Consider the following 25,503-nt stretch of genomic DNA (forward strand, 5'->3'; position numbering starts at 1 on the left):
GACTGTCAGTCGCCAGGCTTCAGTAAAACATTATTGTTTCAAAGATCTGTAAAGGTGTTCATCGAAATGTATAACTTGTGTCTAAAGCCTGATTAATTTCTCTGTTAAGCCTATAAGCATATGTCTTGCATTTGTCATCGACTTAGCCAGTATAGGCTACTGTCTTAAATAGCCTGTGCGAAGTACTTCATCTTTTATAACCGCTCGTTTTAAAATGGTCTACTGACATTTGTTATGACATCCGCTTCAAATATTACAATGCTCAAGATAACTTTCGTTAACTCTACAATAAGTAAATCCACTTCAACAACGATACCATAGAAATAGAGCTACTGCAAAAACGGAAGTTCAAAGACAAAATACTAAAGATGGCTGCGTGCTTGTTTCCTTGGTGCTATAAGGTCTATAGACCTTAGCATTGTGAAAGGTATGTTCCATCATTCTTTATTTTACAGCTAGCTTTACTGCTGTGGTGTGTCAACAAACCACAAGCTTATTGTGAAGGCACTACAGAAAAATAATTGCAGGTGGTCTGGTTTCCCTTCCAGCTCTAATTGTGTGCTTTCGAGCGGGCTCACAGGTGTTTCGCAATGGGGCCCAGAATCCCCAAAGCAATGGTGAACTCAAGTAGGCTAAATCGTATAGCGATAGTAGATCTACGAGTGTTCTAAAGGATTTGAATGGTAGAATTGTTTTTTCCTCCACTTTCACGACTTTGTCTTCCTTCCTTACACTCAAGGGCATGCCACAAAGTTAACACTAAACCCTTGGAGCCCTCCAGGTATGAAAATGCTAACAATTTAGTTTTTTCTTTATTTGTTTCTTTTTTCTTTGAAATATAAATGGTTGACGTGTATCCCAATGACTTTGATGGGACAGTTTACTCCTAAGAAAGGACCAGTCAAAGATAAAAGTGGCACACCTTACTTCTTTTCTTTACATTATATTACAGAGCCACCTAGTGATTGAAATATATTACAGCAGCCATTTCTGACATTTATCAAATTATGGCCTGTCATGAGTTCAGCGGGGTTTTTTTTATAAAGAAATTAATAGTTTTATTCAGCATAGACACATTACATTGATCAAGTAAAGACATTTAATTTCTACTTCAAAGAAATGCCGTACTTTTGAACTTTCTATTTATCAAAAAATCCTGAAGAAAATGTCTCATTGTTTCCAAAAACATATATAAAGCCCCACAACATGTTTTCAACATTGATGATAATAAGAAATGTTTCTTGAGCATCAAATCAGCATATTAGAATGATTTCTGAAGGATCATGTGACACTGAAGACTGGAGTAATGATGCTGAAAATTCAGCTTTGATCACAGAAATATATCAGGATAGAAAGGTTATTTTAAACTGTAATATCTCAATATCACTGTTTTACTGTAGCTATTTGATTAAGTAAATGCAGCCTTATTTACACATGCACACAGTAAAATCACATGACACATGTCATTTGTTTGACAGAGCATCAAGCACATGCCTAAATGGCTTAAAACTATAATGTTTGCAGGACTAATATGAGACATTTCCACTGCTGTGTGCAAGTAAGTTTTTGATTGTATTTTAATAGGCTTTAAATAAATAAATATAGATTATATATATATATATATATATATATATATATATATTAAATAAAAATAGAAAAAAATATTTCAAACTTTTTAAAATGCCTCAGACTTAAATCAGGCTTTCACATGGACAACTGAAAACTACAGTGTAGTCCAAGTTCAGCTTACCTATTTGCATGTCACATGGCGATAACTATCCAATCGGGTACTAGGTTATCTGACCCATGTATTTAGTCCGGAAAATAAACATAAAAGCTAAACTGTCAACGGAGACTGTTCTCCGCTAACAGATTTATTGGGTTTGAGTCCATATAAGACGATGAGTTAAATTACAAATCATATAGACCGTGTGCAACTAAATATGGAAGTACTAGTGGGACTGGATGAGGAGTTTAGAAGTTTTTACCCGCACTCGAGCCGGTCTGCGTCAGGAACTCCGCTGTTCTCTTCAGCGGAACGACCTACTTCTATAAACTCCGAGTCTCTTACTCCTTACGTTTCGTTTCCAGACCATATTGCCCCAAATTCCTCAGTCACTTATGGATGTAATTTCGGAAACAGTTGTTATTGCTGCAAAGTACAACAGAACGCTTTGTTTCCGCCTAGTTTTGTGAAACAAAGTGCGAATGGACAGTCCGAACCCGTGGATTATGGTGATGCCTCCAGATGGTTTAAGGAGTTCGCTCTCTACCAAGGTTATTCCTACCCAAGAATCCCTGCCTGTATTTGCCATGATTTACCTATAGTTCATAGAGCAGGAGATCACACACATTGTTGGACAATGGAAGACCACCAACCATGGGACTGGTCAAACAATTGCAGCAGCAGTCAACTTTATTACTGCAAAGACCAGACGCAGAGCCCGCATATCTGGAAACCATCATTGGCAGGTAAAAGACTTGAGTTCTGCTCTGTGAATCACTCCTCGCCTCTCTTCATTAGTTAGGCTACGTATAAAGTCAGAACTTTTCTAGACCCATTAAAGAGGCGCAAATCATGCACAAATTCTCTGATCGAAGGACCAAGAGATTTTCTCATCTTGTGTTCATTGACAGAGGATATCCTCAATTTAAAACATGTATTTAAAAAAAAAAAATCTTTTACTGTAGGCTATTTGGCACCGCCTAAATGTCAAAATCATGTCAGTATCAAGATAATTAAATAAATGAATCCTTGAAAGCAGAAGCACAGATTTAGTAGGCTACGCTAAACTGAAATTAATCATGACTCAAATTAATAAGAAAAGGAGGCGTTATTTTAAACCTGATTTGAGTTTATTTAATGAAAATCTACATGTCGCGCTTTAAAAAAAAAAAGACGTCAATTGCGATTTCCTAAATGTTACATCATTGTTAATCTTGGAATAATGGAAAGGTCTTGTAACAGAAGATTGCTTGATTAAAATGACTTGTATTTCCCCAGAGGGAAGAGTTTCGTTCTGTCAGCGCGGGAGAAAGAAACGGGTTCCTTACACAAACCTGCAGCTGAAAGAACTCGAGCGGGAATTCACCAACACTAAGTTCATTACTAAAGAGAAGAGACTGAGGATCTCTGCTTCTACCAACCTGTCAGAAAGACAAGTCACTATATGGTTTCAAAACCGCCGAGTCAAGGATAAGAGGAACCCTAACAAAGACCTTTAACATTGTTAAAAGCGCTATATAGAAGATGACTTACCTAAAGTAATTGTAATCCTGTTGAAGATTAATTCATACAATTGCTGATAGGCTATAGGGAAGAGCTCTTTGTTCTCTTTAGTAATGGCTATCTTTTTCAAATACTTATGTAGGCCTACTCAAAGTCGCAGTTCAGATGTCCAGCTTTGAGTTTTGAGATTGTCATTGTATTTCAGTAGTGTCAGATAAAAACAAACTTATTTTTCAAAATAATTTAAATATTGTTAAACCATTTTTTTTGGTCATTTTGTAGCAGTATAGCCTGATTTCTATATCCCAGACCACTGGTCTTTCCATGCTTTCAAAATGTGCAGATTGTGTACCATATTTGTTTATATTACCAGAGTTTTATGGGGAAAATCCAGAATGCAACACTGACGTAAATAAACTGAATAATAATAAAAAAAAAGGTTTCATGACATATTTCACATGTCGACAAGGGGGAAAAACATTTGTTTGTCGGTGTTCTCTTTATCTCTCTACAAGTATAATGACGTTGTTCTATACTGCAAATAGAATCATATCGTGGACAGATTTAGTTAATTTCAACAGTACGACCGTGACTGGTTTTCCCGTAACAAGTAAATAGCACGATCCCGCAGTCTTTTGATAATTAATTTATTTCCGCTTGCATTTGCATTATTCAGAGAGATATGCTTGGCTTTATTGTGTTTATTTTCATTGCAGCTTCACTATACATTCAACAGTGAAGCATTTGCCAAAAAAGCGCTTTCCCATTCCATGCCACGTGATTGGCTTGAATTTAGCTTTTGACAGTCGACCTATACTTTTATGTTGGCCTACTTTGATTAAAACGAATGAATTCAGTAGAGGATTGGTATTTTTAATAGTATGGATTTCCCAACTGTTGAGACTTGCAATGGTGTGTATTTTTTCACAATGGTGTCCAAATTAGTTGATGTGAATATTATTAGGCACTTAAGCACGATATTCAGACTCACAGTAATTTTGATTGAGCAGCCAAATTAAGTTGGTTATTTTATCGATTGATTGTTTGATAATCCATTATTGTCTTTTTTTCGAAAAGCAAAAAATACACGCGTTAGCAAAAAAAAAAAATACACAATGCACAATTTTTGTTGCCTTTTAATTTAAATATATATATATTAATCATCTTCTTTTGAAACTGGGTGTTCTCGGTGACCTTGAGACACATTGTCAGACTAAACCTTGACTTCAATGGGTCTCATGAATAATACTTGCCACAAATTCATGAAGCTGCGTCGCCATCTATAGGTCAGCATGTGCCTTGCATTAAGATCATTTATAATCCAAGAAATACTGTTTGTATTAAAAAATGTCAAGCATTTTGAGAATTTTTTCAACTGCTTTGACCATGTAAAAGAGAATATGGCGCTTTGAGTTTTGAATAGATATGTAGGCTATTAAGGCTAATATAAAGGTAATCTGACTGTCACAATTGGGAAAAATGTTCAATCCACCATCAGAAAAGACTTCCATCGGAGGGCTGAGAAATCTCAACACAATAATAACAATTCCTAGCTGTTTTATGTTTTGCCGAATTGGTTGGCGAATTCGTACAAAGGGTTTAACAACGACTGCACTTAAACTTTTAAAGAAAATGTTTATAGTTCTCGGTCATGCTGATTTCAGCTGTTAAAATCGACGCTGTTTCATCAAAGTAATTGCCTTTTAAAATGAATTTTAAAAGAATTAGACAGTTTTTTTCTTCTGTTTTTCTGTCTAATTAAATGCACTTGGACTTGTTTTTGGAAAATCTGCGTCTGGACTTTGACCTTGAACTATACTGATGTAGGCTACTACCATATCCTTTCCATGTAGGCTAAATATTTTTTAAGGTTGAACGGATGAGAGTTCTGTGTTTTCAACACGCAACAGAACGTGAAACAGTCTAAAGCAATCCCATTTTAAAGGTTTTCATGCATTTACTGGACTCGTAAAAAGTGGGAGGTTGTACTGTCTCCACTCTTTCCGGAAATTGCCTGTTTACAATAGTCATTTTGTCTGCTCCTTCATATGTGCACTTTCTTTAAAACGTGTTTTGGATCATCTGGACAAATCTTTAGGTAAGATAAAAATGACTTGCATACCCTGACCTACTCTAAAATTTTAGAAACCGGCAACAAAGATTATCCGACGACATCTAGATGTTTAATTTCTTGCACCGAAAGCTCGGCACCTCAAGATCAACAATCGACTTAAAAACGAATTTAGATATCAATGACGAAATCTTAAAAAAATATTTGAATTAGTAGCTATTTAAAATTGTATAATACTGTATCAAAGTTATAAAATATCAAAACCTTTTTCGTTTACACCAAAAATGTGTAAACATCCGTTTGTGAGCTTAAGGTTTACAGATGGCCTTTCCAAGTTACGCTTAAAAACAGTAGACTTTTTACATGCATTATAAGCTCTTTCTGGCTTTATCCCCGTGTTTATTTCACATTTATTTGTGTAGCGCTTTTCACAATACATATTGTTTCAGCTTTACGGAAAATGCATTTTTCTACATTATAATTCAGAGTAATCTGTTATCAGAGGTGACTGAGTCAAAGAAATGTCCATATGTCAGAAATGTACAGTTCTGAGATAATACACAGTAAAAAAAAAAAAAGTAATCAGTTGACTTAACTTTAAAATCAAAGTAGGCTAAATGAACGTCAAGTTATGTGAACTTCACAATTCCCCTTAACTTATTATTTTTTTTTTCAATTACGCATGAAATTTAATAATTTTAAGGCAACGGGTTTCCACACTTTTTAAGTTAGGTCAACTGATTACATTTTACAGTGTACAAATCATGCAGTCATGCAGCAACAGTTAGCGGTTTTATTTTAGCTGTATTAATTTAGACAGAAGCAATGATCTCATTAAAGCAGTTATGACAAGTTGTGATCATATAAAATTAGGTCACAATATATAGAAAATTTGGCAGTTGTGATCATAATAATTAGGCTATAATATATATAGAGAAAATTTGGCAGTTGTGATCATAATAATATAGGCTACAATATATAGAAAATTTGGCAGTCGTGTTTACGAAATAACACAAACGCGGGTTCTTTGAAAGTCCCAGTAGCCGTTTCCTCAGAAATGCAGCATTGTAATGTTTTTTTTATTACAACTTTATGACGTGTGTGTGTGTGTGTGTGTGTGTGTGTGTGTGTGTGTGTGTGTGTGTGTGTGTGTGTGTGTGTGTGTGTGTGTGTACACAAAGTAAATAATAGCACAGGTCGGTTAACAATTAATTATTTATTTGTATTTCGCTTTTCACAATACACATTGTTTAGAAGCAGCTTTGCAGGATGTTGTAGCTACTATAACAGAACGTTATGTATTTGTATGTTATGTATTAAAAGCTACTAATGAAGTTTCAAACACTTGATTGAAAGTCATACCACAATCCGTGTTTGCCCCCGTAAGGCTCATGTGGCACGAATCTCACTCTGTAGCCTTGATTGTTAATAAAATATATCTGTATGCTTATGTGAGATATAGTATTAGAGAACAGGGTTTTCTGACTACCTTTTACAGCAAAATTTACATTACAGCAAAATGCATTTTAAATAAATACGGACAATTGAGGACAAAGGTATATTATTGGGGATTTTTATTGATCTTATGAAAATAATGGCAGAAGTTACAGTTGCATCTAGAAAAAAATGTTCAAGGAAATTAAAGCTGTTTATTTCATATGCGTTTCTTTCAGACTTTGCAGCACAACTAGTCACGTGGGCGTGGCTAAACATTTGACTTTGCATATCACGTGATGGTGCATTAACAAATCAACAATTACCGTGCTCGTATTCTTTAGGGGTAACTAAAAACGGTTTTAAGACGCGTTCGGGCGAGCTCGTGAGAAATGTGCGAGCACAATCTCCTTAGCTCTGGCTATGTTGCTCCCCTTTTGAATTTTCACTCTCCCGACTCCCTGTACCTCCAAAACCTGCGAGGCAATGGAGTCCATCTATCTGGCCTTCCGCAGATGTCCTACAGTAGAAGTGAGGTGTGCTCGCTCCCGTGGACTTCTCCAAATGCGTGCACTCCTCCGGCCCAGAGCCGCGCCTACAGTGGCTTCGCTCAGCCGTTTTTCGGCAATTCAGCCGCTGTGAGCGCTAGCCTCAAAAAGGGCTCACTGGAGGAATCCGGGAGGTACTACTTCCAAGATGTCAGCCACAAATCAGAGGAGCCAAGTCGACCTAATGCAGCTTACGCAGGAGAGCAGAGCTCTGTCAGCAACGAAGTTTCAAACTTGGAAAGGCGACAGCAGAACAGGGTTGAGCCGATTGAACTGACATCCATTGACCAGCCAGTGACCGATGCTTCAAAGCCTCCAGTCCAGCCATCACTGAGCAGCCAGACTAGGTCAGCCTTCTCCGATGGTACGCAACTTCTTCCTTGACCCTGCCTATGCCATTCTGTGACCTTGATTTCAGCGTTTTAGGCTTGTGTTTATTGTGTGAGATGGCAACACGATCTCATGAAAATGCGTATCTATAGCAAGAATTGTATTTATCGTGCAATTTATACGCAAAAAAAAAAAAGTTTTTACGTGCATATGATACTCACTGTAACCCCATATGCACGTAAAAAATATTTTTTGCGTATAAATTACACGATAAATACAATTCGTGCTATCGATACGCACTTTCATGCATGTTTTGTTCAGTTATAGACAAGCTATTTCAGCCACTCTTAATTTTTCAGAACTTTTGTTTTCATACAGTATACTGTCTGATTCCATATGCTCCACGATATATATTAAATGTACCGGGGTCAACAGAGTTGTGGTTGTCTTTAAGAGTTAACGTCTTTAGAAGAATATGCTGATTCAGTAACATGAATGATGATGAGTGTATACTATTTTTTTTCTCCTCCTCCCCAGGACTACCATGGTGTCCCTCACAGGTGAGGTCAAGAAAGAAGAGAAAACCTTACACGAAGCCACAGTTAGCCGAGCTGGAGAACGAATTTATGATAAATGAATTTATAAATCGACAGAAACGAAAGGAGCTTTCGGACAGATTGGAACTGAGTGATCAGCAAGTGAAAATCTGGTTTCAGAATCGCAGGATGAAGAAAAAAAGACTTCTGATGCGCGATCATACCTTCACTATATACTAATTTTGTTTCTTCAACAATTGTAGGGTTTGTTTTTTAGGTGGTGACATCATTCATACAAGAGACTTTTCTTGCTAGTCCACCAAATCTGGAAACGATTTTCTCCCGAACACCCATGAAATGTAATTTAATGTTCAAGTTGAATATATTGAAATTGATATTTATTTGGCATATAGTCGCTGCATTTATGTGTCTGGTGTATGTTTTTGGTGGGAAAACGAGAATTCCAAAGTTGTAATGTTAGCTTGCTTTATATAGCCTAAAAAAGAATGCTTTGTAGTTTAGAACAGCAGCACATTTAGAGTAGAGACGTGAATATTTAATTCATGAAATCATTTAAAACTCCACTGGGCTGCTAACAAATAACTGGGAGTCATTACATTTTTAATACATTTTGATAAAACCTAATTTGTATCTTGCGAACGTACATTTTACTTTGTTGCGTTTTTAATCAAAAGTGATGTGTAATATTTATTAAGTGTTCCTGTAAATTCTGCATTATATTAAACTTCTGCATTCTGGTGTGATATTTGTCTGTTGTAATTCAGTGGGTGATTCTAAAATGCGCTAATAAAGTCCAAGCTCAAGTTCGAAGTTCTTCTGTGAATCTATATCATTTTTATATTTTCTTATTGAATTAAACTAGGAATGTAAATGGAAAACTATGTGCTGCAACTGTTTATGCATTAAGTGTGTATATGTAAAGGGAAAATGTACGACTAAACTTAATTTTAACAGTAGGCCTATATTTACATTTGTAGAAATGTAGCGTATACATACACAATGTAAAAAATGTGTTATTAATGTGGCTCTTTTTAAGTTTGCTTTAAGAAATAATTTCAAACTATGGTCAAATGTTCTTATTTCTACAAATGAGCTTGCTGAATATTAATTGGAATAATTTGAAAAGAGAGTATACGGAACAGGTAAAGAGGTATTAGTGTTATCTTAGTTGGATGTATGCGTGATACAAAGACAGAACTCGCATAATATACCAAATACGAAAACGTGCCTATATTTTAATACCAGCATGATAAACATGTGACAATCCCATGTATATATATATATATACTTTGTAATTCCAAATTTCTAATGCACATATTCTGTGTTTTCAATATACTTCACTTTCTGTTTATTTGCAAGGTATTTTGGTGAACAATGTGTTACAATTATAGTATATTTGGTGTGAAATGAAAATTCTGATGAATAATTTAAGAGTAGTTTGACAAAAAGTAGCCTAGTAGTAATTAGTAAATAAAACCAGATAAATAGATATTTATTTTTATTATAGCTTATAGGCCTATATATTTACCTAACAGAATCTTTACTCTCTGCAGACTAAACTCACGATTATAGACATGGCTGCGCTGTACACTTTCACCAAATGTGTTTAAGGATTTTCATTAATATCAGGTATTATCATTATTTTAATTTAAAATAAATATTTTCTACCTATTAATGAATGAGTGAATTAATCAATCAACTAATCAATAATACAAAGGTAAGTTTGGTCCAAGTTATTTGTCTTGATAATTCCTTTAAAAGTTAAAAGCAAGCGGAGAGTAAATATCTTGAGGGCTCTGCCAGACGTCCTGCGACCGCTGTAGAAACTGGGGGCGCCAATACAAAGTTAAGGTCAAGTTAGTGGCTTTCTTGCACTGACTTTCTTTCTACTAAGAATACTTTGCGCATTTAAAAAAAAAAAGTTAGCAAGAAGCAATTTTGAGCTCTCACATGGCCAAACCGAGTGACATAACTTTTTTTGATGCGCTACCACTTACTAGCCTACAAAGTTAGCTTCACATTATTTCGAGGATTGTTTTATTTTCTTCCTTTTTTTTTTTTTTTTGGCCGTTTAAAAAAAATCTTTGGACATCGACTGGTAAACGGGTTCATATTTTGTTGGGCTCTAAAACTTTTGGGTTCTACACAGAACAAAGAAGCAACACATGAACAAGTCTTAAGGATCGCAATATACAAGATAGGCCACGGGTTCTTCGTTAAGAAAGCGCGATACAGCTTCTATTTACGAAAATAGAAATTAAATTGTAAAACTGTGAAAATTAAATAAGGTGTTTCTTGAGTGTTACCGCGCAAATTTAAGTTCTCATTTCGAATCCACGAGCTGTGCTTAAATTAACTAAAGATAACATTATGGTTAGGCTACTATTGGCATGTTACCAGATTTAAAAAAAATAAAAAAAATAAACCAGATTTTCTTTAAAACACTAGGCTGAACAAAATAATATAATAGCGATGGTTGTTTATTTGTTTTATAAGCTTAACGACAGTTTTTTGCGTTATAATATATTTATGAAACATGTATATATCTGGAGGAAAGAAAAAACCCCTGTAAATATGCAGTTTTCACAGTATCTCGGTAGGAATGTAGCAGTCACTGTTTACCTCCACCCAGGACAGTACACCATAGCACATCCTTTTGTCTGTGCAATAAAATGATTTGGCTGACGGTTATTGGTGATTGCCGGCTGCGCATTGTCTCAGACCACAGACGTTCAAAGCCAGAACAGTTGTTTTGTACTTGGCAGTGTGAATCAGTGTATCTCTTCCTTTTAATAACTGTGTTCGCTTCAAGCTTTACTACTGGAATACTAAATCGGACTAAATGCAGATTTTACTTCAAGCTAAAACAGAAAGGTACAGTTCTAAATGTTATTACACTTTATTAGGCTACACATAGCCCTTTGTCTTTTTTTTGGAAAACCATTCTTGTACAATGTTTACATCGTGACTAAATTTGTAGCCTACTTTCTGTAGACTGTGTAGAATAAACAGAAAATCTGTTTTCGCTGCATCACAACAAATAACTATATTTGGTGAACTGCATTACGTTTCTCTTTAGTTTTCTGTTTCACCTCTCAAATCTTATTTTCCTTTTTCCCTTTTTTTTCATTATTTCCTATGGCATTTCTCGTATGTAGCCTAAGGTATAATATGATATGGACTTTACATTTCCCAGAATTTCAGTAAAATAGCATATTACAGGTTTAAAAAAGAGATGCAGCAATTCTTATATTAACACACGCATATAACACGTGGTTAACAATGTACCGTGCATTTTCAACTTAAGGCTTGCAAATCTCAATTTCCGAGTAGGCTATAAGGAGATACTAAAAAAATGGCAATTTTGCTTCATAGTCAAAGTTTTCTTTCGGCCGTGAGGTTAAGTGGCTGGGAAACCTAGAAAAATATAAAAATAAAGCAATTGATTAATACAACTTAATGTTGTACATTTGAAAAACATTGTTTAACGTTGCGATGAAGGTCTTTTATTTAATTACCTATTGCATGATTTTAAACAAAATATTAGACGTGGTATTTCTGTGATTGTTTACTAATGCCTTGCAACACATGGGGGAATTAACATGGGAGTTTCAAAAATGTAGGCAACCAATGACCTGCCTCATGCGGTTACCTATGAGTCGCTCACTTAATGACTGATATTGATATATGGTAATTTTTTTTTTACCGGATCACATGACACAATTACCTCAAGAATCGATCAAGATGAATTGCACGTCAGCGTACGTTTCCGATTTTTTCTTCCTCGCGAGTCCTATCCACACGTATGGTGCAATAGATGGGCAAAGTTTAACAGTCAAGCTGACGATTTTTCCTCTCTAAGGCTAAAGCGAGCAATGACCGACTACGATGATCGCGGCAACTGTGCATCTAATATGTATTTACCGTACTATGTTCATGATTTCTCTTCGGTCTCATCGTTTTTACCACAAACAACGTCGTGTCAAGTAAATTTCCCCTATTCTTCGAACATAGCGCAAGTCCAACCTGTTCGTGAAGTGACTTTCAGGGACTATGGACTGGATCATCCGAGCAAATGGCATTACAGGGGCAATTACGCTTCGTACTATTCAACGGAGGAGATAATGCACCGAGATCTCCTACAGTCAACAAACAGAGCGGAAATTATTTTCAAAAACGATTCCGTGTATAACCACCATCACGGTGGTAATAGCTCCTCGTGCAATTTCTTCACCAACGTCGGCCGAAACGGGGTACTTCCACAAGAATTTGATCAGTTCTTTGAGACTGCTAACTCGGAGAAGCCCAACCCTGAGCAGTCCGAACAAAAGCCAGATACAAGTGTCCCCGGAGATGCTGCATGCAATGTGTCTACAGATAGCGCGGACCAGACCAAACAAGATCCCTCAGAAACCCTGGACGAGGAATCCTCGATATCAACCTGCGATGAAGAAAAGAACAACGGCTCAAGTAGGTTCACGCGTCTAACGCGGTTCAGTCTACCCTAAAGCTTTTATGTGGCACTTTATACGCATGCAAAAGTTTTTATATAGCTTGTAAGATTCTCTTTGCAGTCGTAAAACTGTTTACTATGGGGAAGGCGCTTTCGTCGGATCATATAGGCTACTCAAAACATTTCGTTTATGAACTGTTGTAAAGACTGAAATGATAGTCGCGATTCAAATCGAGAAAGACCGCACTTTCTAGAAAGCCTGTTCTGTTTTAGAAGCCTTCAGCCTGTTGCTTGTTGTATAGTGTTATGCAACATTATCACCAAAGATTTTAACTTAAAAGCGAAAGATTTTTAATCAAATCGAAAATACTCCGACGGGTTACTCATGTGCGCGTGCGTGCGTGTGTTTGGACGTGAAGTGTGTGTGTGTCTGTGTGTGCCTGCGATTGTGGGCCGTTTGCGTGCATGTGTATATTTCATGTAGCAGTGTTTGTCTCGTTGTATTGCCTCTGTAAACATACTTTCGTTTTCCGAGTGTTTTGTCTGTGTATGTGTAGTGCGGATTAAACTAAAGTTTTGTATGAAAACAAATTAGGCATTAGTATCCGAAGTGTCGGATAGACTCGAACTTGTAATGCCATCTGCAGAAACATCTGCCGTTGTAGAGTTCAAATTCATTGCAATGTAATCAAGTTGCGTTTCTTTTTGTAGGTGCAACAAAGTCCAGAAAAAAGAGGTGCCCGTATACGAAATACCAGATCCGAGAACTTGAACGAGAATTCTTTTTCAATGTGTACATAAACAAAGAGAAGCGTCTGCAGTTGTCAAGAATGCTCAGTCTTACAGACCGACAAGTGAAGATTTGGTTCCAGAACCGAAGGATGAAAGAGAAAAAGATGAACCGAGATCGTCTCCAGTATTTCACTGGAAATCCATTGTTCTGAAAGTCATGATATATACTTGCCGCTTCGGGAGACGATGGCTATCCTATTGTGTCATGATTGTGGGACATCATCCATTCGTCGGACACATGACTTATTTTCACGTCAACGCTGTATTTTACTATGCAAAATACTTGCTATCTAAAATGAATTTTATCCGCAATTAAAATTCTGCACAAATTAGCCTATCTACAACAATGTATCCGCAGTGAGGGAAATTATCAGTTCTCAGGAACAGGTACCTCGACAATCTCTTCATACTCTGTGATAATGCCATTGGAATTCAGTAGCTTTGTATTTGTATTTATTTATTGTATTTTTGCATTCTCACATTGTAAGCAACCTTTGGTTACATCAAATCAATACGTAATTTCATTGAGTTAGAACTGTGTATGCATTTATTCGTTTGAAGCATGTAATGTATCTATGTATTAAATAAAAATGCAGCAAATTATTTGCAGATTTGTATTAATTGTTGTGACGTCTCTTTCTGTGTATGGTAGTGCGCGCAACATAATGCATTATTTACCAGTGCCTAATGCATATTTATTTTTATTAAATACAATTATTTTAGTGTTGCATTTCAAAATGTTAGGCCTACTCATTTTCCAGATGAATGTTGTTTTCGATTATTACAGATGAAGAAGGAAAGTGAGATGAAGAGAGAACAATTTCCAATGGTAACTTATAGGTCTTTGACAAATTTCTTTCCTTGTATGTTGTTTTACACTAAGGCTATTTACTAAACCTTGAACAGTCTAGACAGTACAATAAACTCTGGGCAGTAAATTAAATTGGGGCTATTGGACCCTCTATCCACTTCAACTGTGACTTTGCCCTGAAACACAAAGGGTGCAGATGTTTTCTTTTTTCTGTCTAGAGAGAGGAGAACTGAGTACTATGTGAACAGATAAGGGTGGAAATCTAATAATAGGCTACGTGTTATCTTACAAAAGAGGACTAGTCTTCGAATTGAACTACTATGCGTTAGACATCACCCCATTTCGACCAGCTTATTTGGCTGTTTACGTCAAATGCAGCACTAACCGTCTTGAACACAGTGGTTTACAAAGTTCGATTTCGTCAACAACTTCGAACGTCGAATGAAATATTGTATTTGAACTTCTGTAATGTCAAGGTCGTCACCCTTAACCTTATTGAATAAGTAAAGGCGCCTTTTTTGCGGTTCTCTTTGAAAAACTACGCCCTCTCAGAGCCGCCGCAGTGCAGCACGTCCAATATGGCCGCCGCATCCCCTCAATCCCACTGATCTGCCTTCAAAGGCCTTCACACTGATACCTCCTATACTATAGGTTAAATACTGCACATAGCCGCCGTTAAGCCTGGTGAAATGCTGTGTAAAATAAAACCATATAATACAACCATGTCAAATCCTCCATAATGTTTTTCTCCTACAAAGGGGATTTAGGCAAGGGTAACAATGCAGTAAAAGTCTAGACTGTTTAACGCTTTAGAGCGCACAGTGGTGTTTTCTTAAGATTATGCTATAAGAACCAAAAAGCTCCCAAAAGGAGCTATAATTGTCATTATATCAGAGGACATAGGCCTACTGTAAAGAAGCGGCTACCTCTGTGGAATCAGAATATGCTGTAAAGGCAAACCCGATATTTGCAGTGGAGGCAAACGAAGAATCTTACAAGCTTTTGTTTCCTATGTGTGCTTCCTAAATCTCTCAGCCGTATACAGGGAATTCCGTTTATAATATTAACACTGTATTGTTGTGAGTTTTATAATAGGCTACTCTGCCAGTAATAATAAGGTATCTTAACATAGACAACCCCTTTATTTATGTACATTTTGTTGATACTGCTTGAAGCCACGAGAGGGCGAACTCACAGCAATGATCGGACCTGGTGCTGTGTGTAATCCAAGTGTAGTTTTCCTCAAAAACAATGACTATGATCTTGAGCGGAGTTATGTGATCTAATCTAATGTTTTTACGCCCGTTTACTGGCGGTATGTTATTATTGAGATTCACTCTTATTCTCAATTAGATTTACCCTGTTGCATCATATCTCAGAATAACCTGAAAACCGGGAAAATATATTTTAGTCACGTACGGAGGGTATCTTCATCTGCATAGTTGGAGACAATTTCAGTAAACATTTTCTTCATAGTCTCAGAGGTTAGCGTGCCTCTTTACAGTCCCCTTTTTTGGAAACGTCCCCTTCGATAAAGAGACCATACATTAACACAACCACCACCACCATTATTATTATTATTATTTGTCGTTTTTGTTGTTATCCTTAATTTAGCAATCGTATTATGACCGATTATAGCAGACAGATTTTGTAAGGGTTTGACAATATTTTAGCTTTGTTATATAGCCTAAACAGTTCGCTGGAAGACTGCAGGCAAATATATATATATATATATATATATATATATATATATATATATATATATATATATATATATATATATATCTCAAATGATACATGGATCATAACAGTAGCCTAGTCCAAGTTTATTTAGGAAATGTATTAAACTGTACCCGCATCTACATCCTCTCATCGTTTATCTATTGTTTATTTTTTTAAATGTATGTATTACACATAAAGGTGAACCAACAAATTAAATAACCAAAAACTATTCAGAAGATGTAATTATAGGCTTTTTAGAGTATTTGCCTATAATTTCATAACCCAGATAATTTATGCATTTAGCATAATAGTTTAATCATTGCACATGTTTAATCGTGAACACTACTAATATGAATATTATGTTGGCCTACCTGTTTGGTGTTATGTGTGTTTTCAGATGTCAGTCCTCTGCAGTGATTCTTTTTATTTATTTGTTATTTATCTGGAAGATTTGTCAGCTTGCTATTTTTAGTAGGAAACCTGATTAAGCGCGAAGCCTATGCGTTCTTTTTTGTCTTTATGCTTTATCCAAATTATGTAAAGAAACCGTGCGCCGTTACATTTACCTAAAATCAAGATTTCTATAAAATAGTTAATGACTCATTATAGCTAATTTGATATTTTAGAATTTTGTGTAGATAATGACGATATTATTGGTTTGTGACAATAGATTACACACTTGTAACAAGCACATTGCAAATTATTTATTCAACGGCATATAAATATAGCAATATCATTTAATGATCCTTGCGCATTTTCAATGTATCCAGTTCTTAAGCAGAGATAATATGATATCCTTTATAAATGCTGTTAAATTCTGCAAACGTTGCGTATTTAGTTATTGCGAATACTCTACATGTTTTTCCCACAATAATTTTATAATGATGCATAAAACATGTTTTCGCTGAGCGTGTATGTGCGTTTACAATGTGTAATGTGTAAATGCGTTTACCACAGTATATCGGCCTATTTTACAAGACAAATAGCATAAGAATTGATAAACTCCACTCTGTTCATATTAAAGAACTGCATTAATTGCACAAAACAGAAAAGCCGTTTAAACCTTTGACTTGCGCTATAGACTATATTTTGCAAATATAGAAACAAATACCTCACAATCTTATAATGATAATGTGACTGATAACGTGTACCTGATAAATGCACTGACTAGCTATGATTTAACAATCATATTTAATTTTGAAAATAGCAGCAAACAAAAATCAAGGTATTACATGAATTATTAAGTAGTAATAACATTTGAATTTCCTTTGCGTCCAACAAAAATGTCAATGTGGAAAACATGCAAAATCATTTGTGTCTATTAAAACATAATTCATGACAAAAACAAACATAGAAAGGATGAATCACAATTTTGTTTTTCACTCTTAATCGAGTCAGCGGTGTTAAGGCCCGCGTCCACCGGCTCATTTTGTTCTGCATAGTCCTCTGCATTTTGCCTCGTGAACTACGAGAAATCTTCAGACATTTCCTATCTTGACCTTGAATGGAAATTAAAGGTAGCTATACAAAATAGACTGTGCTAAATGCTATAAATTATTTTCCTTGTTCTTGGTCTTTGTTTAACAGCAGGCCTATATATGAGTGCAAGTTTTCATTTTATATGTTATCCTGAAATGGATTTAACAACGTTATTTCGGCAGTCTTGAAACCAATTTCAAGTCCTTGTTCTAGGTGTCGCTGTTGACCACGTCTGAAACTTCAAATCATGTGTCAATGCGCCCACGTGACGGGGAAGAGCCTGCGTCTCAAGGCCATTTTCAAATTTCATTGGTGAGAGTGTCATGTGGTTGCAGAGAGACTCGCTGGTTATACAGGGATTGTTTTGCTAGATATGTCAGCTTACAGAGGACACTTCTCTGCTTCTTAAAAAAAAGAAACTCTCCAAAATGTCCTTTCCCAACAGCTCTCCTGCTGCAAACACGTTTTTGGTAGATTCCTTGATTGGGGCGTGCAGAACAGATTTTTATTCCAGCAGTAACATGTACATGCCAGCCACTGCAGAAATGGGAACCTATGGAATGCAAACCTGTGGACTCCTGCCGTCTCTTGGCAAACGGGGGGAAGTAAACCACCAAAACATGGGCATGAACGTCCACTCGTACATACCTCAAACTGATACCTGGGCAGATCCAAGCAGGTCCTGCCGATTAGAGCAACCGCTCAACCAGATGTCCACCTGCACATTTTCACAAAGCATTAAAGAAGAGACTAACTGTTGTATGTACTCCGACAAGAGAGCAAAGGTCAGTTCGTCTGAGATACCCGCGTACTCCAACCTGATCCCCGAATCATGTTCCGTTGAGAGTCCCGAGATCCCGGTCCCTGGATATTTTAGACTAAGTCAAACTTACGCGTCGGCGAAAAACCCGGACTATGACAACGAGACGATGAGCCCAAACACTACGTTAATGCAGCTGAACAGGGTGACTCCAAAGTCGCAGTCAACGCCCTTTGTCGAGGTGGAAAAGAAGCTTACGCTCGATCGGGACACAAGGAGCTCTTCCCCGGCGCAGAGTCCAGATCCCAAACTCAGCTCGCTGGAGGAGAAGCATTGCACAACTGAGGCGTCTGTCTCCAGCCCTGAATTGCCACACAGAGAAAGCAAAGGTGAGTACAATAAACGGATTAATCGCGTCTTGGTGTAACGCGAACGCTCTAGCATCATAAAACCCAATATAAAACACAAACAGCCCGAAAGTCGTAATGTTTAATGGGAGTCTTTCTCAGGTTGCAGTAAAAGCTCTAACAGGAAACGGCGCTGCGAGGGCGCGTTAACATCAAATACCTTTTGTTGCAAGTGACTTGACATTCTTCTTTGGTCAATATAAGAACAGCATTGGTGAAATGTATTTGCGACTTAATCCATTCAGCACGAGAATGAATGTTCTTTTGATGTAGAAATCATTCATTGCTATTTATTTGATACTGACTGAGGAGCTCAATAGTCAAGTCCTATTTCTGGTGCAGTATCAGAAAACTGCATATAAAAGTGCATTGGTTATAACATGAGGTAATGGCTTAGGCTATATATAAAAAGACAAGATCATGTGTTAACCAAACGCAAACAACAGAAACAAAACATTAAAATGCATTCAATAAAATTACGTTGTAGAGATTAACCAACACTTGAATACTGGTAACTTGTGGGCCACATGGACAATTATAGATATTTTGACTCAGTACGTTGGTTTAATTATGACAGCCGTTTTAACAAATGTATGCCGTCTATGTTTTTATGTAGAAAGAAAACGTGTCCTATTTTCCCTGTTTGTTTGGCTGATTCTGTCTTCTGAAATTCTGTCCTTTTGTTTTCGCAGAATCCAAAAACGACACACCGACGAGCAACTGGTTGACCGCGAAGAGCGGAAGGAAAAAAAGATGTCCATACACAAAACACCAGACCTTGGAATTAGAAAAAGAATTTTTATTCAACATGTACCTGACTCGGGAGCGCCGTCTAGAGATAAGCAAAAGCGTCAACCTTACTGACAGACAAGTGAAAATCTGGTTCCAAAACCGCAGGATGAAACTTAAGAAGATGAGTAGAGAAAATCGTATCCGTGAACTGACGTCCAATCTCACTTTTTCGTGAGCATGCATACAAGTGCAGATCAAAAACTAATCCCCTTCATTTCGGTCAGTCTATGTTCTCCTGTATAATGATGACATGAGGGCAGTGTGCATTGTTTTGGCTACTTTCACGTCCCAATGTTGTGATCGTTGCTGAATACTTGTCATTTGTTGCTACATCTTTGATTGCATTTGAAATGTGAAGCCTGGTGTAATTTCATATGTTTCACAGGGTATAAAAGTGGTGTACGGTCTTAATTTCTAAAAAAGAAGATTATAGAAACAGGCTGTTCCAAGCAGTTTCATTTTAGCGGGAACAGAGCAAAAATGTGGCGCCAAAAAGCCATGACTTTGGACATGAAAGCACATTCGAAAGTGAAGATCTCCCATTCTTTCTCCAATGAAAGCGTACATTTATTTAAAATAATTACGTTTAAAGATTTCTGTATAATAGATGTTTAAATATGTCTGTATAAGTGCATGTTTGTGGCATGTGGTCAGTGGACTAATAAATTGATAATGTCATAATAGTGTTTTGGTGTAATATTTGGTATAGCGTTTCTAAACCACAGCGTAATAAAAAACATGTCTCGCCCCTCCCCCTTACACACACACACACACACACACACCCCTAAAGATAAATTACAAAGATAAATATTTTTTTCTTCTTCAAAGATAAATTAGCAAATACAAACTAATTTACAAATAGGGGTAGCCTACATGTCAATTGACGTTTATTTGAAAAATGTAACAGACATTGCATGTTCTGATTACCAAAATGGACTGTTATGTTCTGAAAAAAAAAAGTTTTTGTAAGCCCAAAAAATAAATCATTTTTTTTTCTAAATAAAACCTTAACGTAATTCAAAATACGAAAATGTAACCCTATAACCTTCAAACTTCAACGTCAATATCCCAAATCTCAAATTATGATACAAATCAGGCAAACCAGAAGCACATAGAGGTTTGGTAGACTATAGGTGAAAACGATTTGGTCCGTCATCCCATACATTCATAACATGTTGTTTAATTGTTGTCATGCAGATGTAATTATTTTCGTCTTTTAATACCGATCCTTCCACGCGTCTAAAAAAAGTGTATTTCTAGCATCGCCCACTCACTCTCTATAATGTGCGCACACAAACACAATGCCATACACCTCTGTAGGCACATGCTCAGATGTGTTCAAGTGTGTGGTCACAGATGGAAACACAGATTATCATTTTGACCGAAATTGTAACGGCTGAGCTCTCAGTGACAACTTGTCGACAAATAGCTACCATAACACATCGTTGTTTTCTTCACACAAATTATTTTCTCAAATTAAGAAGAATATGTAAAGTCTATATTTTATATTTTCCTTGTGTTTACATTTCCCTTGACTGAATCTCTTTTTACACAAATGATCTATTCTATTTTATCTATATATAAACTTCTATTATTTTGGTAGATTAACATTTTTACCATCAGTAATTCAATCTCGAGCTACATTGGTTATCTAAAAAGATCCGAATATTGCTATATTATTATTGTTATTAATGATAAACACGTAGGTCAAGACACTTTGAAATGCCAAGAGTCTGTTTTATTAAGGGAACATTAATACATAATCAAATGCACCTCATAAAATCTTTATTGATACACATAAAATACGATGACTCTCTTTTGAATAAGTACCAAAAATATACAAATGTTTCTTCCTGTGTCAATCTCACAACACCTTACAGTCAGCATCAAACTTACAAAAACCGCATAACAGATCTTAACACTAAAGTAGTTTATAAAATATGAGAATCTGTGAGGCTGTGGTGGTTCGTTGTTTTACAGCATGTTATTACATTTATTTTACGAGGACTTGCAACTCGGTACTCTATAAAATACTTTACAAGGCTAGACTATGACATACCTTATGACGAAATTTTTGCAAGATTTTACACGGCTGGAATCGTTTGTTAAGGTAATAGTGAGTGCAAATAAAAGGGTGCATTAATCTGACCTTGTTATAAAAAAAAGAAACAGGCGTAATTTAAAGAAAGATGAATGCAGAATATCACTTCTAGTTCAGATAAAAATAACTTGTCTTTTTTTAAGAGTGCAAAATCAAACATACCGTTATCAGAGGACTGATTTACTCTCTGTATTAGTAAATATGATCACGTGATTCATGCAACCAATCACTGAAGATGAAGGCAGCAAAAATACTATGATTGTTCAGAGGCAAGGTTTCGGAAACAGAGTAACGTTTTATATGTGTTCGAAGGGATCCAGAAATGTCGACTAGTTCAGCTCTCAGTAGCTATTATGTGGACTCTATTATGGGGCACGAGACGGAGGATGTGTACGGAGCGCGTTATGTCCAGGGTTCACACACCGCGAGGCCGTCAGGTGTGGGTGAAAATGCGGACTTTTCCTCGTGCAGCTTCGCTCCCAAGTCAGCCGTGTTCCCAGCGTCCTGGTCCTCGGTTCATCAGCCCTCTCCTGCTGCAGTGTCCGGGATTTACCATCCATACGTCCACCAGACCCATCTTTCTGACAACAGATACGTCCGCTCCTGGATAGAGCCAGTCGCGAACCATATCTCTTTATCGGGGTTCCACTCCAACACTCGGCTCAGCGGTACAAAGACTGAAAGTTTACCCTCGAAAAGGACCGAAAGCGCCGCGTTTGAAGCAGAGACGCCGGTGGTTCCCGAGTTTCGCGGCAGCGCTGTATCCGTAGACAAAACTACTGAAGAAAGAGTTGAAAATGATACTTCGAGCCACGGCGAACCTAAAGACGAAAAACAGCAACAACAACAACTTGACCCAAGTAAGTAAAATGAATTGCCCTGTGATTTACAACTGTCGAACTGTCCTAAACTGGAGGTTTTACAAACCTATAAAAGTGTCCGGGCTCTTACCACTGGCCTTCATCGGTGTAGTGGCCATTAAAAAAAATAAACTTTGGAAATCATTGCATTCACACTAATGTTTAACACCAATTACACAAAATTTGAATGGTTAAATATGACCGTATACCTCCGTTTCTGATATGGTCATGACCTTTCTTGTGGAAGTTAAGCTTATGTGCATGGTTTTCTTTTCACATTGTCATTATTATTATTATGCTTTCTTTAGCTTGTTTCTTTCTTTTCAGGCAACCCTGCTGCAAACTGGATCCATGCGAGATCAACAAGAAAGAAACGTTGTCCGTATACAAAATATCAGACTCTGGAATTGGAAAAGGAGTTCCTTTATAACATGTATTTAACGAGGGATCGTCGCTATGAAGTCGCTCGAATCCTCAGTTTAACAGAGCGGCAGGTTAAAATCTGGTTTCAGAACAGAAGAATGAAAATGAAGAAGATGAACCGAGAGAGGAGCGGTAAAGATCCTTAGTGCAAAGCGTGCTTCAACTCAGCAGCTAATGTGCGTCCCTTTAACATATGCTTGGATTAGGATACAACTTTTGTGATTTTTTTTGTTTTGTTGAGCTACTCAAGATTGAATTGGCATTATATTTAATTATATATATATATTCTGAGTCAAAATAATTATTTGAGTGACTTCAAATGAATGGGTATTTCACAACGATTTCTAAAATAGTTACATTTGGCTTAAAACGCCCTAAAATCCATTTCCCAGAACCATGCAGTATTTCTTTCAAGATCTAAGAATTCATTTTTTTTTATTTTGCACAGTAAAATTCAGCGTCAGTGGTTACTTATCATTACTCATAATAATAATGTCTTAGGAAATTAGGATATGGTCCGTGATCTGATAGTTCTTAATCTGCTGATCTTTACATCTTTGTCCATAATGCATGCAAAACCTCTTCACCCTCATGCAGCCACGTGAATAATTTACTGTGCCTTTAATTTCTTTCTTTTTAAATTGGACATCGTGTATTCAATCCCTTATTTCGACTTTCTCCTTACTAAAATAGTGTATTTCTCGTTGAAGCTTTTGTTGGCGTGTTAGATGCATCAAAAGGTCTAAATTATATAAGTAAAACGAACTCCTTTTTGGTCTATTTTATGTCTTTTATTTTGGTCACAGTGAAGCTCAATTGTCTTCAGTGCTGTATAGTGAATTTGGGTGTAGACAAGCTTTGTTGAATACTCAACTCGTGCACTTACTGTGATAATATGTTTCCTTTTTAGACCAATTTTTACAAATAAATTTCAAGTTCGACATGCTTATGTACTGATATTTTACATTTCAGGGATATGCGATCAGCCTCATTTTCTTTCATGCTGAACACAAACTAGAGGTTCATTGTTAGAGAATATTGCAGAAAGAAAAGTTTATGATTAGAAAAAGGTGTTGCAAGGAACCCCAATTTATCGTCAAACCTGTACCAAGAATTGCTTTAGAGCAGGAAGAAATTGGGTCCAATAAAGCTATAGAAGAGCTAGACGTCTGGTCTAAATGAGTTTATGGTATAGGCCTGTTATTGCTCTTCTCTTTGAAACTAACCTCACTGTGTCTTTGTGTCTGTACTTGCACACAAAAACGTAGACACTTTTTGCGGGGCGTCTGGTCGATGTATTGATTGTGAGACTAAAGCGGCATCGACCCCCCAGTAGGCCTACTCTGAAAGTCACGTTTATTCTCGAAATGCATTTCCACTCCTAAGGTTTCCACAAACCTTAAAGCTGACAATAGTTTTTGATGTCACAATAAAATGCAGCAGGGATTATCAACGTAATTAATTTCAGTCATGCATTCGTTGCAACACTCATTTTAGATTATTAACAGATAGGCGTCAAAGTGTATAGACATGCCTTGAAACGCGAATGCAAAAAAAAGAAACACGAACGCATCCCGCTATTTTGCTAAATGAATCAGGGGTGTGCATTATTGCCACTAGAGGGCATAGTTGTTCTGTGAAAATAAAGGACTGTATGTGCCCGTGCACACTTACTAACATGAGCTTCATCAGAATTAAAACACGATAATCCAAGTATCTAAATTCATTTTCTTCCGGTGAGTTCATATTTCGGGACAAACATATGCGCTCAGTTCTCCCAGTTTTAAAGGTGCATCTATAGCACTTTACAGGGTCCTGAATAGATGTTGGGTTGAGAAAAGGACAAGAACAAAGGAATGTGGACAGCTCCATGTATCCCAGCATGGAGCACTGTGTGTGCAAATATATTTCAGTTTTAGCTCAGTTTTGGCTAAACGGATAAAACGTTCTGAATAGGCCTATGGTTTATTAATGACCCATAACGATTGAGCTAAAAGAGTTAAAATGTTAAGCGAGTTTTCTACAGCTTATTTCTTCTTTCTCTTTGACCTAATGTTTCTTTCCTTTCGAATGAATATACAATGCAACATGAATCATCAGGAGGAAAATCAGAACAGTCCAGGCCATTTAGAAATGAAAAGTAAAAATGGAAGCTTTACTCAACACAACATACAGCAATTAATGTAACAAAGCAATTTTATTTGTTTTAAGCACGCACGCACGACAAACATAAACACTCCTATTAAGCCTATGCTTGTTTTGTGTTGTTATAGCGTATAAATAATAGGCCTATATATAGGCTATTCATGCCTCTGTTACAAAACAACTAAAAACTTAATGTAGTTTTAAATATTTGTTGATTTATTGTTATATCTGAAATATTAGCTACATGTTGAATTATTGGGAGATGGTTTTGTATATAAAAGCCTGTCGGTACTTCATGTTTCAACAAAATAGTGCAAACATCTTATTAATTATTATTATTATTATTATTAGTAGTAGTAGTAGTAGTAGCAGTAGCCTAAATTAATAAATGCAAATAGGCCTAATGTAAACACATATGTCGAACAAGACTTTCGCTAACCCCAAACGGAAAAAGAGAAAAACACAGGCTACAGTTAATCTAATTTCCCTCTCCTTCCTCTCCCTCCCTGTCTGTCATGTGCGCTACAACTAAAAGCAAGCGTGTTTAGGGGTCATGCAGGAGAAACCCTGACCGATGGATTTGGCTCTG

The 25,503-nt window shown here is 36.6% G+C and overlaps 5 protein-coding genes across 6 annotated transcripts; all 5 read left to right on the forward strand.

The window, feature by feature from the left end:
* The first annotated feature begins 1,826 nt into the window (after positions 1-1,826).
* Positions 1,827-3,225, forward strand: hoxd13a (homeobox D13a). The gene is made up of 2 exons (XM_056234516.1): positions 1,827-2,472; positions 3,005-3,225. The coding sequence occupies exons 1-2, from the start codon at positions 1,944-1,946 to the stop codon at positions 3,223-3,225; spliced, it is 750 nt and encodes a 249-aa protein (XP_056090491.1). The 5' UTR covers positions 1,827-1,943.
* Positions 3,226-5,097: 1,872 nt separating this feature from the next.
* Positions 5,098-8,979, forward strand: hoxd12a (homeobox D12a). Of its 2 annotated transcripts, none has more exons than XM_056234522.1 (3): positions 5,098-5,327; positions 6,983-7,629; positions 8,150-8,340. In XM_056234522.1, the coding sequence occupies exons 2-3, from the start codon at positions 7,127-7,129 to the stop codon at positions 8,247-8,249; spliced, it is 603 nt and encodes a 200-aa protein (XP_056090497.1). In that variant the 5' UTR covers positions 5,098-5,327; positions 6,983-7,126; the 3' UTR covers positions 8,250-8,340. The 2 variants fall into 2 exon arrangements, with proteins under 2 accessions (XP_056090497.1, XP_056090496.1); XM_056234521.1 differs by having other exon boundaries at positions 5,102-5,327; positions 6,983-7,646; positions 8,150-8,979.
* Positions 8,980-11,483: 2,504 nt separating this feature from the next.
* hoxd11a (homeobox D11a) lies at positions 11,484-14,035 on the forward strand. Its single transcript, XM_056234528.1, has 2 exons — positions 11,484-12,639; positions 13,334-14,035. Exons 1-2 carry the CDS (start codon positions 12,045-12,047, stop codon positions 13,564-13,566), a joined length of 828 nt encoding a protein of 275 aa, XP_056090503.1. The 5' UTR covers positions 11,484-12,044; the 3' UTR covers positions 13,567-14,035.
* A 2,919-nt stretch (positions 14,036-16,954) lies between these two features.
* hoxd10a (homeobox D10a) lies at positions 16,955-20,066 on the forward strand. Its single transcript, XM_056234526.1, has 2 exons — positions 16,955-18,575; positions 19,286-20,066. The coding sequence occupies exons 1-2, from the start codon at positions 17,855-17,857 to the stop codon at positions 19,558-19,560; spliced, it is 996 nt and encodes a 331-aa protein (XP_056090501.1). The 5' UTR covers positions 16,955-17,854; the 3' UTR covers positions 19,561-20,066.
* A 1,054-nt stretch (positions 20,067-21,120) lies between these two features.
* Positions 21,121-22,926, forward strand: hoxd9a (homeobox D9a). Its single transcript, XM_056234519.1, has 2 exons — positions 21,121-22,346; positions 22,674-22,926. Exons 1-2 carry the CDS (start codon positions 21,809-21,811, stop codon positions 22,913-22,915), a joined length of 780 nt encoding a protein of 259 aa, XP_056090494.1. The 5' UTR covers positions 21,121-21,808; the 3' UTR covers positions 22,916-22,926.
* The last annotated feature ends 2,577 nt before the right edge of the window (positions 22,927-25,503 follow it).

Source organism: Rhinichthys klamathensis, unplaced genomic scaffold (genome assembly GCF_029890125.1).
Source record: "Rhinichthys klamathensis goyatoka isolate OS25496 unplaced genomic scaffold, OSU_Roscu_1.1 h1tg000397l_1, whole genome shotgun sequence".
Lineage (NCBI taxonomy): Eukaryota > Metazoa > Chordata > Actinopteri > Cypriniformes > Leuciscidae > Rhinichthys > Rhinichthys klamathensis.